The sequence below is a fragment of the Athene noctua genome, chromosome 5 (genome assembly GCF_965140245.1).
Source record: "Athene noctua chromosome 5, bAthNoc1.hap1.1, whole genome shotgun sequence".
NCBI classification, from domain to species: Eukaryota; Metazoa; Chordata; class Aves; order Strigiformes; family Strigidae; genus Athene; species Athene noctua.
The window spans coordinates 31613841-31629990 of NC_134041.1; the positions used below are offsets into that span (position 1 = coordinate 31613841).

General features: G+C 40.4%; 1 protein-coding gene across 6 annotated transcripts in view; it reads left to right on the top strand.

Moving 5' to 3' along the window:
• The window catches only part of ABL2 (ABL proto-oncogene 2, non-receptor tyrosine kinase), a 51398-nt gene that overhangs the window by 17922 nt on the left and 17326 nt on the right, over window positions 1–16150 (top strand). For 4 of the 6 annotated variants that reach the window (XM_074906957.1, XM_074906961.1, XM_074906959.1 and 1 more), the window contains one exon: window positions 15638–15808. In XM_074906957.1, coding sequence (XP_074763058.1) covers window positions 15638–15808 — 171 coding nt within the window. Of the gene's footprint in view, window positions 1–11884; window positions 11991–15598; window positions 15809–16150 lie in introns of those variants that run through there. The other 2 variants (XM_074906960.1, XM_074906958.1) reach the window with 2 other exon arrangements.

The following is a 16150-nucleotide window of genomic DNA, read 5'->3' on the forward strand; positions in this document are numbered from 1 at the left end:
ACTTTGAGAGGAGCATTTGCAGGACTGCCTGTTGTCTTGGAATTTCCAGCTTCAAGACAGCACCTGGTGTGCTGGTACAGCCCAGTAGTGAACCCTGGTCCCAAAGAAGCACTTAGTGTGGCTGGTTCTTGAGGGCATACAATACAGCCCTGTGTAATCTAAGCAGTCAGCTGTCCTGACAACCTATATAGGCCAGCAACAACTGGGAATGTTTTTCTGTGGAGTGGAAGGAAGAAGGAATGAGGTGGAACTCTGTCAAATTAGAAGAAAAAAAATAATCTTAATTTAACAAGATAAAGGGACCTTTCAAACCAGATGTGGGGATGCTGAAAGCAAGTTTGCTTCTGGATGGCACAGTTAGAACTGAGATTGTGACCAAGGTCTAAATTTACATTTCCTAAAACAACACTGCTAAATTAACAAGCAGTTTTACTTCAAAGCAAATGTATGACACAACTGGCAAAAATCTTGCCATAAAGCTGAATGCAGCTAATGTTCTTTTCTCAGAGATCTTATTTTCTAGTCATCTTGTGCTTCATTAATTACCCCATTCTTTGATTGATGGTGATAGCATGGTACAGATACAATTCCTCCTGTGGGCTACAAGTACTCCTATGAGCTATATGAATGGCTTGATTTCTCTGATTTGTATGACTTAGACATATTTTTGTCTTATTCACGCACATCATGTCAGTGGTAACTTGTGTCAACCCGAATGGCAGTTTCTGTGCATTTCTACTTGTCATTGCTATCATTGGTGCAGATGTAAAAACTCTTGTCAGTGCCACAAGAGGCAAGGTAATATTGGTGCATCCTCTCAGTTTGTGATGTGCTGTACTCCTTGGCTCTACAGAAAAGTATGCTACTACCCACAGTAGAATCCACAAGAGCTGATACTGTAGATGGATGCAGAACTAAGCAGTATTTTACAGAGGGAGAGGAAACAAACCGCTAAATGAGCCGCAATGTTAGACCTCCCACTGGGAATTTCAGCCCTTTCCCTTTTCCTTCCTCCCTCAGAATATATATAGTAAATAAAGTAAACACTGGGGGAGGTAGCACCCAAAGGCAGAAGCAGTAATAGAGCTAGAGTAGCCTTTAGTTAAAAACAGCTGACAATATCCTGACCAATCCCCTGAGCATCCCAGTTGTACCACCACAAATACTGGCGCAGGAGAGATGTCTCAGACAGCTATGACAGTATTAAGTGGGAGGAAGGCTCTTTAAATAACTAGCAATGGGTTTTATTCTCTGACTATGTAAACACTGAGTTGTTGTTTCACCCTCTGAACAGGAAGAATTAGTCAAGTAATTGTGTGGCAAGCAAGCAACAAAATTAAGTAATTTTCTTGCTTTTTCTAGTTGCTGGATCTGTTTTAGAAGGGAATATTTTCCTTGTCATTTTGCATTTCTGTTCAAAAAACCTCTAAGCAACATGATGAAAATCAGAACAAGAGGACTAGATTTGGTTAAAATCAGGGAAGTAGCACTCAGCTGAACATCATCGAAGCAGTCTAAAAGAACACCTATCTATATTTTGTTTCTAGAGCATCTGCATTTTGAGGAGTCTAAGGCAGCAGTAGTCCCTTTCCCTCTCATTGTTAATCTTGGCATGATTTTAAATTACTGTGCATAACTCGGTCTTGAAAAGCCTGCCTCACTATATATAATATAGCTTACATTGTCTGTCTCCTCTTATTCCATGTGAATAGAAGGTTTTGTGGTCCCAATTCAATAAAATGGGATTTCATTTAGTTAAGATTGCCTCAAACCCCTTTACAATCCTAGATAAATCCAGCAACTACTTTGCTCTTCCACGTTTCCTCAGCACAAGGAGGGCATGTTTGCAGTGTTATAGGAAACAAACATTGTTCAGGTTAGCATTGTAAATTGGCAACAGGTCTTGGCTCTTGTGGGGATTTGTCTTTTGACAAATAATTGGATAAATCTGGATTTGCAGCTACCTCCTTTATGATGTATGTTTGTCTATTGTTGCATTTAAGGTGATGAATTTGGTAAGAGATGAATCCCCTTGCATTCTCACCGGTTCCTAAAGATTAGAGGGTTTGGGATGGCTGGATCTCTTAATAGGTAGGTCAGTTACTGCCATGACTATAGGTCTGACATCAGATGCACGAACAACTCATGTGCCGTAGTTCCGATCGCATTCAAAAGAAGTGGTCAGGTTCACAAATAGTATAGTTTATTCTTATGCAACATCTACAGATTCTTTGCAATTGCCAGCAATAAATGCCCTATACTGCAGAATGGCTGTATATCTGTACAAACAAAACCAAAACCAATTGCAATCATAAGCTTCATTTCCCAGGTGGTCACTCAGCATAGCAGAGGTCACAAATCTTACCAAAAGGCATCCCTTCTGGGGAAGGGGTGAGGAGAACAAACCCATCAATCTGTCCCTCCGATTTGGTATCAAATTCTTGTCCCTCTGATTTGCGTATGAACTCAGGGTAGTACTTCTCCACTGTTGTGCCAAGTGTGTGTGGAGGGGGGGGTGGGGGGTGGGACTGTGGTCAAGCCACTGTTCCTCGAGTTGTAGCAAACATTTCTTGGTATAACTTCCAATCAGGTGTGCAAAGCAATTGTGCGAAAAGCAGAACGGGACTGCACGGCTTCCACCTCACTTCGCGTTCCTCCTCAGTGGCATAGCAACAGAAACCACCAGATCATCACCCCATCCTGTGTCTGCTCTGGGCACCAGGTGTTCGACAAGTGTGGGTTTTGCAGTTTTTCACCGTTTTGTGCTTCCAACAGTTTATAAATCAGATTCTGTCCTTGCTAGCCTAATTTAAGGTTAAGCCTAGCATTTTTCATGCTGTTTCTTGTTTTTGAAATGGCAGTCTAACCTGGTCAAAAGATTTGGCCTGATGTTTCCGGGGAATTAAGTCAGTCATTTCCACGCTGTTTTACTTTCTTTGCTTTTCTTTACTGCTCTAAGGACAAATTAGTAGAAAAAGCAATCTGCAGGATGTTTCTGCTCTATTTGCATCCAGGTACATTCAAGTTTCCCATCTCTGCAGTACTTTTCCCTGGAGCCAATTATACCTTTTCTAACCAGTCTTCTAGTTCCGTGGTTTCTGTTGCAAAGTAGTTTTTGTCTTTTTTTTTAATGCTCCTCACCACAGAATAGCAGTATCTGATGACTTAACCAGATCATACACTGTACTAAGCACTGATTATAGTATGTAACTTGCTGGAATGCGTTAATACTTTTGTTTAGTGGAAAGGTACTAGAAATGAAACAGCTATCAAATAAGAATAAAGAAAATAGTCTTCTACTCAGCTCTAACTTTTCTGCAATTCTCATGTTTAATTAAAAGCTGCTATCAGACTATGACAAATGATGTGAAGAGGAAGAAAGCAAATAGCAAGATGGTAAAGTTGCTAATAATATTAAGCTGTTAAAGACAGTAGAGACAAAAGTTTACTGAAGAATTGGAGGTTGCAGGTTGAAGAAGTGGTACAAGGTTCAGTGTAAACGTGGAAGGTGGTACACAGGAAAATATTTCTAGCTTTGCCTATGAGATATTTAGCTCTGAGCTGACTAGTACAACAATAGAAATAAATCTTTGAGCTGTAATAAGACAGTATCATGACATCAGAATTACAGTTCAAAAAGCAGAGTGTTAGGAATAGAGAAATATATAGTTCTGCTGCTGTCCATAGTTATGGTTTGAATACTGCATGTAATTCTGATCTGGTTATCTGGAGAGGTATATGGTAGAGCTAGAAAAAACTCCAAGGAGGACTGTTTAAAGGTGACCACCAAACACAACATCAGACTGACTAAGCAACTCTTCAGCCTGAAGGAGAGGTGGCTAAGGTAGAATAAGATAAAGGCCTGTAAGAATCACAAGTGGCAGGGAGAACACCAACAGGTAGTCCTTGTTCAGGATTTGTCACTGTAAAGTCTGAGGGTCATCAAATGAAACTAGCTGATACTATGTTCAAACAAGTGAGAGCCTGTTTGTTCTGTATTCTGTAATGTGCACTTGAGCTATTGGTAACGTTGCAGCAGGATATACTGTTTATGTGATGAGTTTAGTTTGCATTACTTCAGACAACAACTGAGCAAAGTATTGGAAGAAGGCTACTAGGAAGTTTAACTACAGCCACACCAGGTCTGGCTCAGAAAGACCCTGAGCTGCAATGTGCTGGAGGCTTGGAAAGTATTTTGGAATAACATCATTACCCTTTCCTTGGGCAACTTCAGTTGGCAATGGTAATGACAGGATGCTGGGCTATAAGTGGCCCAGTACGGTAGTTGTTACGTGCCTGAAGAATCCCAGTTGTCAGCTAGCTGACTTGCTTTTGACATTCTTCAGTGTTCTGCTAAATCCAAGAGACAGGACTTGTTTTTCCTATCATACTTCCTTTAAATATTCTATAGTTTTGATGTTAACAATCAAGAAGACTTGTACTTCCTATAAAGAAGAAAGAATATCAATGCCTAACTTTACAGTAGACGCTACCACTAGAATAGCAGATGTATGTATCTTGGCTATGTAAAATTCCTTCAAGTTGAATATATTGGCTGGTCTTAGCTCTTTTCAATTAATTATTTTTAAAACACTTCCTTTTACTGTTCAGTCAAAAAATATCAAATCTATGGAATAACATCCATCACAAACCTCCTAAATTATAGAAGCATTTTCAGTCCAGATCCACTTAACTTATTCATAATGTATTAATTTACAGTTATCCTTCTTTGTAATAAAACTGATTTTATTACTAACAAGCCAAACAGTGACTTTTTTGTAGCTTTGATTACTTTTTAGAATAGGAGTATTGAACTTGCTCAGTCTTACTGTAGTTTCTTTTCCTTCAAAGCTCTATTAATTCTGCCATAGCTCAAAAAGGGTTTTCCAAAAATATTATTTCAGTGAGTACATTCTTGTCTTAATACTGGACTCAGACACACGAGGGCTAAAAACCACTGCTTGTTTTGAAGAAACAAATGTAGTGTCACAGACTGAAACTGCAAAGCTGTTGGTGCTGAGTGAGGAATTCTCCTTCTGCCGAGGCTGGGGTTTATGTTACCCCAGTTATTTAGCAGCTGTTGGAAACAGCACTGGTGAATGGAGTCCCTTGTCTGGTCAGTGGAGCCAATTACAAGTGTCTGGGTTTCACCAACAGGAAGTGGCACAGCAGCCAGTAACTAAGTTTAGTGTGATAGATGTGTTTCTCTGACTTCATATGTGCATGTTCACACTGACCCCCACAAAAGTGAATCAGCCCATAGGGCTGAGAAGGAGCAAGACAACTAAAACTCCCTCAGTCAGGGCTCAGCTGAATGTCAGACTCTGGGGATCTCCTGACAAGCCATCAACATTAAAGATTTTTCCCTGGTTCTGAAGTTAACAAGACGGCATGCAATTTTTGGGCAAGTATTCATGCTAAAGCTCGGCTTTTCTTGGAGGAAAGGAAACGCCAGTCTATTTTCTAAGACAAATATATTTCAAAGGAGGCAAGATCACAAAAGTATTTTAGTCAAATGAAGTAAATATTTTAAGAAGGAAACCCCTTCTTTGCTCAAGAGAAGGAAATGGCTGTGGACAATGGCTTGAACAGCATATTGATTGCTGACAAATGAGGTTGACAGTTTTGTGATTTATTTTTAGCTGGAAATTTTTTTTTAAAACAGAAGTACTGTGTAGCTTTGGCAGTTGCTGCATATTCAGTGTAGGTGGATGGAACTGAGAAGTCGCATCTGTGCTAACAAGATGCATTTTGGGATTCCATTAGAAAATTAAACTCATGTACTGGAAACTGAAGCTTTATCAGCTCACCTGGGGAGCTCTGCCCTCCGAATATCCTCCAGAAGGTAAGCAGTGCTGCCTGTCCAAGGCGCTTGCAAAAATAATAACTTGGGCCTCAAGATGTGACATCAACTCAAATTTGGGCAGTTCGATTGACATTTTCTTTCACTCCTGAGATTACAAGTCAGTGAGTTAGTCTCTACCCTCTTCTTCCAAGTTTTCCCTCTAACTAGAAAGGCTAAAAATAATTTTTAAAAAGCCAGCTGAGAAGCAGTTTAATGTGGTCATTGTACCAGGTGCTGAGTCTAAGGAGAGTACCGAATACTGTAAGACTTGTAATAAGATGTAACTATGTCACTTGGAAAGCAGCTTGGACATTTATGTCATGTTAACTCAAAGATCTGATCGGTTGGTGCTTTACATCTGCAAAATAAACCTCTCACCAGCTAGACTTTGTTAGTGTAGATATTTCTGGCTTGCTTAGGGGTTGGTTGAGCCATGATTTTTGAAGTAGTCTCTTTGCAGAAGAGCTCTTACTTCAAACGTTTGTCTTAACACTGTGAGTAAATAGCTGTTGATTTGATTTGCTTCACTTTGATCTGGCCATTATTAACAAATTCCCAGGAATTCTGTTGGAATGAAGTGTAATCCACATCAAGCAACTTCTCTTCCAAAGTACTGATTAAAAAAAGTGCCAAAGGACTTGCTGTAAGCTGTCATAATGTTTGGCCATCCCACCTTTCCTTGAGAAGGACTGGGTGACCTAATCTTCCTTACTCTTCATACTGGAGAGGTTTATTGGAACTTACCATGACAGAGGAATAGACTTTTGATCTATATGTATACAGTTTCCCAGTTGTGTTTCCCCTGTGTCCCTTCCTAGCACTCCTTTCCCTTAAACTGTAGGAATAGTTACTGTCCACTGTAGGCAGATTCAGAGGAACAAAGGTTGGAACTTCATCACCTCAGTACTCAATGCAAAGAGGTGTGTAACACAGAGCATCAAAAGTTGGTGGTCTCTGCTTGTTTCTAGATACCAGCAATTGCAAAGCTGACTAGCTTTGTAGGAGCTGAACAAATCCTTAGTAATTAAGGTAACAAATATTTTGATAGTCTTCAGGATTTTGCAGAGAGGTTACATTTGTAGCTTTTTGTTCAAAAATCCTGTTTGTATATCATTTTAATTTCATTAAAATCTCTCCTGCACTTGAGGAAAATGTTTTTCTTATCTGTTGTGCTGTTGGGTTTTGGTTCCTCACCCAGAGACATGTTCAAAGAAGTGAAATTGGTATTTTGAGTGGATTCTAGTGCTTCTGACCATTCCCAGTACCTGTGACAGAAAGCATCTGTTGTTCTTTTTAATAACTGCTAGGTCCAGCTCTCCTGTGCTCACATGAGTTCCTCACCCAACAGTGTTTTTTAAATGCATCTAAGAACCTGCATCATTTTGCTAGCTGTGTTTATCCCAGTCACTTTCCTGCCAAAGCTTTGTGAGGCCAGAAAATCTTAGAGGTAGTGAGAGACACTATACTGAGTTAGCAGTGTTTGTACTGAAGATGGTCAATACTTCATCTACTTTGAAAAGCTCTCTTAAAACAGCAGTGCTACCAAATGCAAGGTTCAGTCACTTACAGCCTATACAGTTGTTGATCTGTGAAGAGATTTATGCATCTTGCATTGAATGAAGACTTTCAAACTAATACTTTGGACCTTAAGCTTGATTTATTTCATTCTGGGTTCTGTACCAAAAAGATACTACTTTACCAGGAAGAATTTGAGAAAAAATAGTGAAGTGCTGCATTAGCAAATATTGGGAGAAATATTGGGAGAAATATTGGGAGAAATATTGGGAGAAATATTGGGAGAAATATGTGCCACTGACATCTGAGCAAGGAAGCAGGGTGAGGGACACCTCTGAATGTTTGATAGCACTAATAACAAAAAGAAGAAGGTAAGTGGAATCAGTGAAACAGAATACAGGCAGTTCCTTCTATCAACATCAGTTTATTTTAATCTTAACATAGCTAACCTCTTGTTATGTTCAGGTAGAAAATGTCTTGAATTCTTCATAATACTGGCATAACTAGTTGAAATCAATCTGTCTCTCCTAACAATTTGAAATTGACACCAAAACAACAAACCTTGTTTTCCCTTGGATTTTTATGTCAAGCTAGCCAAAAATCATGTCTTCTAGGTGACCCACCACTTGAACTTTAAAATAAGTGCAGAGGAATACCTCATGCAGCAGTTTGTCATGTTGCAGATTAAATTTGCATTTAAGAGGTGAACTGTATGGAGAACTTTCAGATTTCTCCATATGTTTCTCTCTGGTACTGAAGATCACTTTTCTATTTCAGATATATTTTGATAATTGAGGCAAGACAGTGCTACCAGCTTGCCTTGAAAGATTTCTTTTTATATGATGTGAGCTGTTCATGATGCAATTTTGTCACAGAGTATGAAGTCTCCTCCTGTTCTGTCCCTCCCAGCCTGGTACCATAAATAGAAACTTATTCCTGGCCCATCCCAAGTTCTTGGCTTGGAGCTGTATTTCTTGGCTTTATTCAGTGGGTTGTTTGCAGTACTTAAACCTTGCACCACTCTGTGGGAGGCCCGAAGACTAACTATGGATCTGTGCTTAGCTTAAGCAAACTACGTTATTAAGAGTCTGGTTGCTTGCAGGAGAGGAACACCTAGGAACGGCATTTAGCTAGGTTGCCTGCATTTTACCAAAGCCATATGTGAGCTGTCTTGACCCTTTTAAACTGGTGTTTTTTGTGGCCACATGTATGTCAGCAGAAAGACTAGGTGGTCCATTTAGGTAAGGGCTTAAGTCTGCTACAGGGTAAAAAAGTCATTGCTCTGCTTCCATGCTACCACATTATTAGACAGCAGGAGCTTGGCCTGTTCAGCATTAGTTTGCTTTTCAGTGTGTAGTTTGCCTTGAGTATTTTTGGTTAGTAGGAGGTGCTGAGACTTGGCTTCAGAAACAAAGCTAATGCAGAACTTGATACTATTCCAATCATGTCAGCAAAATAGGAAGCCCACTTGCTGCTGCGTTATCGATTTGGTTTCCTCATATTCATTAAGGCATAAATCCTCCCACTAACAAGCTGGTTAAAGATCTTGAAGTCTAGTGATGTAAAGTGATGTATGTTTTGAAGATGCAGTGGAAAATACCAATTATACAAGTAGTCAGAAATTACTTGATGGTCTGCTTTCTATGCTCTAAGTTGACCAATGCCTATTCTTTGGTCATCTTAAAAGTAAGCATATAAAATGAGTCTGTATGTAAAATAACATCATGGATATTTATATTGGTATTTAGTTTGAAAACTCAAAGTGAAAATAAAGTGAAAGATGTGGCATATTCAGGGATCTTGGAGACCTTGTATTCAAGTGTCTCTGTGAAGAAGAGGCATGTGAGAAGCCAAAAGATAAAACATCATGTGTGTATGTATGTATACACACGCATATACACACCCTGTGGGTTTTGATGTAAAATGCTAAGATACCAGATTGAAACTGCATGCAATAACCAGTATTTACTCTATAACTCTGTCTTTCTTCCTTCCATTGATAAACCAGTCACTTTGGCCTGTTGCTAACACCACCAAATCCTTTTCAGAGCTGTATTTCCATTTACACATTCTTTTGTTTAAGAGAAATTGACAGTTGGTTCATAAATTCAGAGTATAACACATTTTTAAGAAGCTCCCTGAACTGTACATTTCAAAGCAGCATAGTCAGCAAGATTTCCTTGTATTCAACTTTTTCCCACCACTGGAAGAGCTAGAGAAATGCTTCTAAATGGATGGTTTAAGTTGTACAGTAAGGGTAACCACTCTCAGGAAATGGCTTTGAAGAGCACCACAGGGAATAGTCTAAAGAGCTGGGAAGAGATGCTGTGCCTGGAAGGTGGATTCTTCCACTGAGGAAGTTGAGTATACCAGAATTAAGATTTTATACTGTGCCCTTACTGTGAAAGGAACAGGATGCAGATGTGGTGGATGCAGATGTCAAGGTGATGGCCTGCAGTGTAAAATAACTATCTAGGAAAATCAGTTGTAAAAGAAATAGCACTCATCTAGAAGGTAGAAGGATGCCCGATTTTATTCTGCCTGAGTGCATTTGACAGGACTTTATGAACAGCTACACACTCTGCAGGGACACTCAGTGTCCTTCCCACTGAGAAACACCTTCAGGAGGGTGGCTGGAAGGGTGCAGGGACAGGCTTGCCCAGTTACAGGGAGCTTACAGCAAAATGTTACTTGTCCATAATGCCAGTGCTGGCTACAACTTAATTCCCATCAGGGGCTCCCTAACAGACCAGACAGCCATTAGGCTTCGGCTGAGGATACTCTTCTGACAGAGGTTACATTAATAGGGTCAGTAAATACATTTGCAAGTTACATTATTAATTCAACCTAACTTTCTGCTAATCCTTCCTTGTTCCAAATACCAATTACTCATCTGTTATATTTTAACTAACAAGCAAGTTTGGAATTTTAGCTGAAGTTAATTATTACAGCTAAGACTAGTGTAGCCACAAATCCATCCATAGCTTGCCATTTCAGACCCACCTGAAAAGTGTGTTTGTCACAAAACTTATCCACATGTTTCTGAGGCTGTGCTGTCTTTCTTTACAAATTCTGTTTGTTCTTTGTGTAACAGATAGACTAAGATTAGTACAAATACCAGTGTAATTAAGAGCACTTGGAGCAAATGAGAGGAGAAAATAATAAACTGCAAGAGGCGAAAGCAAAGTGGGGAAGAGGTGAAGTCTAGGAGCTCTTGAGTAAAGTAATCTCAATGTCTAACTATTGGGTAGCACACTGCAGGGCACACTGAACTTGGTTTTGGAGGAGGAAGAAAAGAGGTCACCCAGTTGTTAGACCTTTGGGAAGACAACAGTATGCAGGCGTCCTAAGGTATTTTCTTTGATTATTTTTTCCACATACGTTAGGTCATGGTGGTTGGAGAAATAACTCATTATCACAGGCCATGCGGGAAAAAAACAACTCCTCATCACTACAACATATCTACAGTGTTTTTCCACAGCCTTACAAACACAAAACATTTGGAATAAGCCAGTTTGCTCATTTCTTACCTTTAGCCTGATTTGAGTCCTCATTGCATGGTGTAGCTGCCTTTCTCACAGAATGGTGGAGTTTAGAGATTATAGAAATGCTGCTGCTTTTTTTTTTTGTTTTTTTTTCCCTGTGGTGTGCTACACTCCCCCTGCAAAGCCCAAACCACTAACTTCTCTTTCCCTGCTCTCTTTTATACCCCTCTGCAGGCCCACCACCCTCCCAGGTGTGACACTGCCATGGTGATGCCTTGTTTTTTAACCCTTTCTTGTCTGTGTGTTAGGAGCAGCCAGTCCTGCTACAAACCATACAGCCTTTGCTAGAAAACTAGGGCTTTTAAAGACTTCATCCAACAAATCTTACGGTTTTTGAGAGGTAATTTGATGGTGCCCTTCCAGAGACCTGTATTGAGTCTTACTAAATCAGCAGACGTGCAGCTCGGACTGGGTGCTGTGCTGCTCTTGCTTTCTCTTTCTTTCTGAAATCCTGACATGTTCAAGAGTGTTTACTTGCTCAGTGCTTGTACGTCTCTTAGACGTATGTTCTCACTAACATAATTTCATGTTGATTCATGTAAGTAGTGCTCCAGCAATGGCATGTGGAGTGGAAAACTGAATTAATCTGGGCGGTCCCCTTAATGGGTATCTGTTTCATAATTTGTACAAAGGAATTTCTCCAAAGAAACTGCTTTCTTCCCAAACACTTTGTTGCCTAACTCTTAGCAGAACAAAACTCTGTCTTTATAGCTCATCTCAAAATTGTTTCAACTTGCAGTCCAGTCCCCACATCCTCTGTTTGTTCAGCGTTCCCTGGGAAGCTCCACCCTCACTTCCAGCTAACATCCATGTTAACCCGCAGCTTGATTTTCCCAGTTCCTCCTTGGCCTGCTCACAGCACTTGCTTTTTCATTGGCCGCCAGACTTGCAAGCAGTGATCGTCTCCACGCAGTGCTGGCAGTGGCAGCCCAGGACTTGTCGGGTCAAGCAGCCTCTTCGGCTTGCTGCGAAGCACAGCATGATTGTGGGGACGGTCCTCTGCCAGTCCAGCAGCTATGGCAAAGAGGGCAAGCTGCTCTGCTGCCTTGGCAAGGGAACCTCAGAGCCTGGTGTGAGTTTCACAGGTATGGTGCTCAGGGATGTAATGTTGTTCTGTCCCTTTTCTGTATTTCTCTGCTTCAAAGAGGCTGTGGGCCCTTTCGAGTCTATCTTTGTCTTGTAGTTTGAGACCAGGCAGGACTGAGATTGGCTGCTTTTATCTGGGTTTTAGGATTATTGAAATGCTTCATTTTTATGAGCAGTTACAGACTTAGTATTTTAGAAATAGAGATCAATTCAGGACTTGATGTGACTCTAAAATTCAAGATTTAGTGTATACTACCTCCTGCTCTTGGACCAAAGAGATTGGTAATCGCAGTGTTGGCACAGGGTGGGGGACAAAACACCCCATACACGTTGACCGAATAGGAAAAGGTTCATATCCGGAGAGAAGCAAATTGTATTGTGGGAATAAACAAAAGGAAGGAGATGGATGAAGCATAACTGCCTCGCATGACTGTGTATTATTTATACACTGAGTGATAATGTAAGTTTTCCATTGTGTAGGAAATGAAACTGGCAATACGTGATTTATCGTTAGCCCTTAAAAGGAGCTGATATGAAACAGAACTTCTCAGCTCATTTCCTTAATCTTGGTGTGAATAGATCTTGCAGACTATTCAGTTGGAGGGGTACAATTTGTGAAATGCTTGGGTTATCTTAGTTTCCTTAATGAGGTCTATGCATTTATCATGTTTCACTGACCTTCCATATCCTTACATATTGGATGGTATAGATCCCACACTGTACTGAGCAGAATAGTTTATTGTATAATAATCTGCAATAGGTACATTTTATATCTTGGTAAATTCCCCTTTAGCAGATGTTGGGTGACCTTTACAGTTACTTAAGCATCCAAGTCACTCTAAAAATGAAAGTGAAAGAAGTTAGTGAGACATGAACTCTTAAAAGCATTTGATTTTTAGGTAATGTGATTTTAAGGTAAGCACTGTAGCTAAGTGAATGAAGCTCCTCATCAAACATTAACTTCTGCTGACTTTTTTTTCTCCATAAAGTGGGTGTTAGGAACATGTGCCAGCCTCCCAGGCATTCCCAAGGAAGTGGTAGTAGTCCCACATCTGCTTTGAATCCTTGCGGGCAACCCAGCACAGCACCACAAATGGTTTCATGTGGGCAGAGCTGCTCGGCAGTAAGCAGCAGGTGGCATTTCTGCTGGTTTTGCCTTGGCTAAAGTGCCTGCTGCAGGGCTCAGCGTGATCAGGCTTAGCTGGTCACAGCATTTGCCACAGCAGCTCTGAGGCTGAGCTAGTACTAGGCTGCTTCAGGCTTACCCATCAAGGGCGTGGTGAAATGCTTAACTCTGTAGCGGTTGGATGCTCAGTTCATGAGCTTTTCTGGCTTGAGAGAGAAACTTAAAGTATGCTTTGATTTAGAAAAAATGCATATATTTCTGTTTAAATTCTGTCATGTTTTGGCAGACATATAATTGAAAGTAAGAAGTTAATTAAACACCATTAAGGTATTTTGGAGCTGAAAGGTTGGGTATTTTTTGGAAACATTGCCTACTTTTGTATTTGCTCCTTAGCAGAGATGCATGTCAGATTTCTTGTATAGCATATTTGCTGAGTAACTTTAAGGCACTGAAACACTCTCTCTAATATAAGTCACTGTAGGAGTATAAAGAATGTACTATTTAATTAAATTTGTATTTGTAGTCCATAGAGAGAGGTGGATTTAGAAACGTGTTCTTTCCTGGTGCTTAACAACTGGACATGCATATGCACTCATCCAGCCCTAAAAAATTACAGTGGAATGTTGGCATCCATGCTGTAATATAGGTAGCTGAGCAGACGTTGGGATTTCCTCTCTTTTCCATGATAGTACCCAGTGTGATGGGTTAATATATTGTAAAACTAATTGCAGTTGATGGTTAGGAACAAAAAGTGGCTGTAAATATTGTATCTGCAGATAGTGAAGTCAAAGAAGTGACATTTTGGTAGCTTAATCTCTAGTCACTTCTGTTCTTGCTAGGAGAACCTTGATAGAGGGCTACTTTGGCAAGGCTCGGGAGGTAGGTTATTAAGTAATTGCAAGATGAGCAGGTAATGCAAGCCATAATTACCAGAAATGCAGTCAAAAGCCACTTAGCTATCTGTTTAAAAACAAACCAGAACAAACCTCAACCATTTACTTTGTCACCTACCTACAATACTGTCAAAAAATTGCGCGTGGATTCTGGGAAACTCCCTACGTCCTCGTTTTCCAGGCTTGAACTCTGTCCTGTGACACAGATTTGGCATATGCTTGTCTGTTATTGGCACAGGCGTCTTCCTGTTTTGTGTCTCACTGATTTCCCAGTTTTCCCATCCTGTATTGCATTTGAGCTCTTTTTTAAAGAGAACGAAGTGCCTTATAGACTGGCTCTGACTCACAAATGTAATTCTCATGGGCATGCAGGGAAGGGGGTAGTCACATGTACACGTTCTCTGGCAGTGGTCTGCTTTAAAACATCCTGAGCCTGACTTCTCAGCTCCTCAGAAGTGGGCCAAAGCAATGATTGTAAAGCAAAGAAAGCCTCACATTTTTTAAAGAGGACTTTTTATGTTTAGTGCATTTAATGAAATCTCTTTACAGTGTACATTTCCAGAAGTTCAACAAGAGAATTCGGAAATATATATTGGGATGGGAACTTATGTCAGCTGTGCCATCAGAGAAAATATTTGTATCTTTACACCTTCTTATTTTTTTGCCCCCTTAAGCAGCCCACGTGTATGAAACCACATCATTGCTCTTAATATTGAAATTTATTCTTCTAGATGTTCCTGGAAAACCTCTCTATGAGTTATTAGAAAGCCAGTGGTGATCTTGGCATAGTGCTACCATGTAGTGTTCAGACAGTTTTGCTTTTTACCACAGTTCATTCCAAAACCCTGTGTTATTTAGGTTATTTTTCATCATCACAGGAACTGTGGGGGCTTTTGTCTATGAAAGAAGTCTGATTCCTCCCCCCACGCCTTTGTACTATCAAGTTTGCATCAGTTGTCCTTTGTAAAAGCAGAACTGCCTGGGTATTCAGAAACACTGCTGCTAAATACCTGGCATCACTCTTACTACTTTCTGTCCCTGTCAAGTTTTCCACCTCTTATTTACACAGCCTTGAAATGTATTACAAACCACCATCATTCCTGCTAATACTGAGTCAGTTACTGTCCCAACCTGTAGATTTAATTTGTGTCATAATTCAGTGTGTCTCACCTGTCCTTGTAACATCGATTTCAGATCCAGGCTATCTACGTTGGCCAAGAAACAATAAAGACATAAACCATAACATTTCAGTACCTCACATAATAAAAAAAGCACTTTTAATTTCTCACCCATTTTTTATCTATGAATGCTTAAATACTGTAAAGTAGAAGTGTATATAAATAGAAGTATATATCATATAATAAATATTAAACAGAAATTTTATATACATAGCTCACTACTTGGTATACAGGCAGTTAATCACTTTCTCCAGCCTCTGTTAGAAGTACCCTAGAGAACAGAGTCGCCAAAGTGGGGATTGAACACCACTGCTGTAAGATGTGCAGACATGGTGTTCCCTTTCCATAAAGAGCATACTGTGCAGTAGGAGCTTTGCTCTGCTCTACACTGGGTTTTGATCTGTTTACAGTGATACGCAAAGTAATTTCCTCTTCTGTTCTTTCTTCAGAGGCCCTGCACCACCCCTATGGTTGCGATGTTGAACCCCAGGCACTGAATGAAGCCATCAGATGGAGCTCCAAGGAGAACCTGCTTGGAGCCACTGAGAGCGATCCCAATCTCTTTGTTGCACTTTACGATTTTGTAGCAAGCGGTGACAACACGCTCAGCATCACCAAAGGTAAGGCCACATGTGAATCGCAGAGCAGCTCCTAGATTGAAAACTTAGTAACAGAAAGCAGAATCCTTCTCCTGTCATTCTGTTGGAAGGAACAGGAATGAGTGCAGCTGGAGAAGATGATTCTGTAAACTGGTGGTTACAAGCAGATGGTCTCTGTATGGCTAGTGCTGGAGGACAACTGCCAGGCAGTGCTCTAGGTGCAGACACGGCTTTGTACAACACTGCCAAACAGCCCAGCCCAGCTATGGCTGTACCCCTTCTAGGCTCCCCAGATCATCAGCCCTTTGAGACACCTATTTTGGGGATAGGCAAAGGAAGACCTTTGCATTATCAATGGTAACA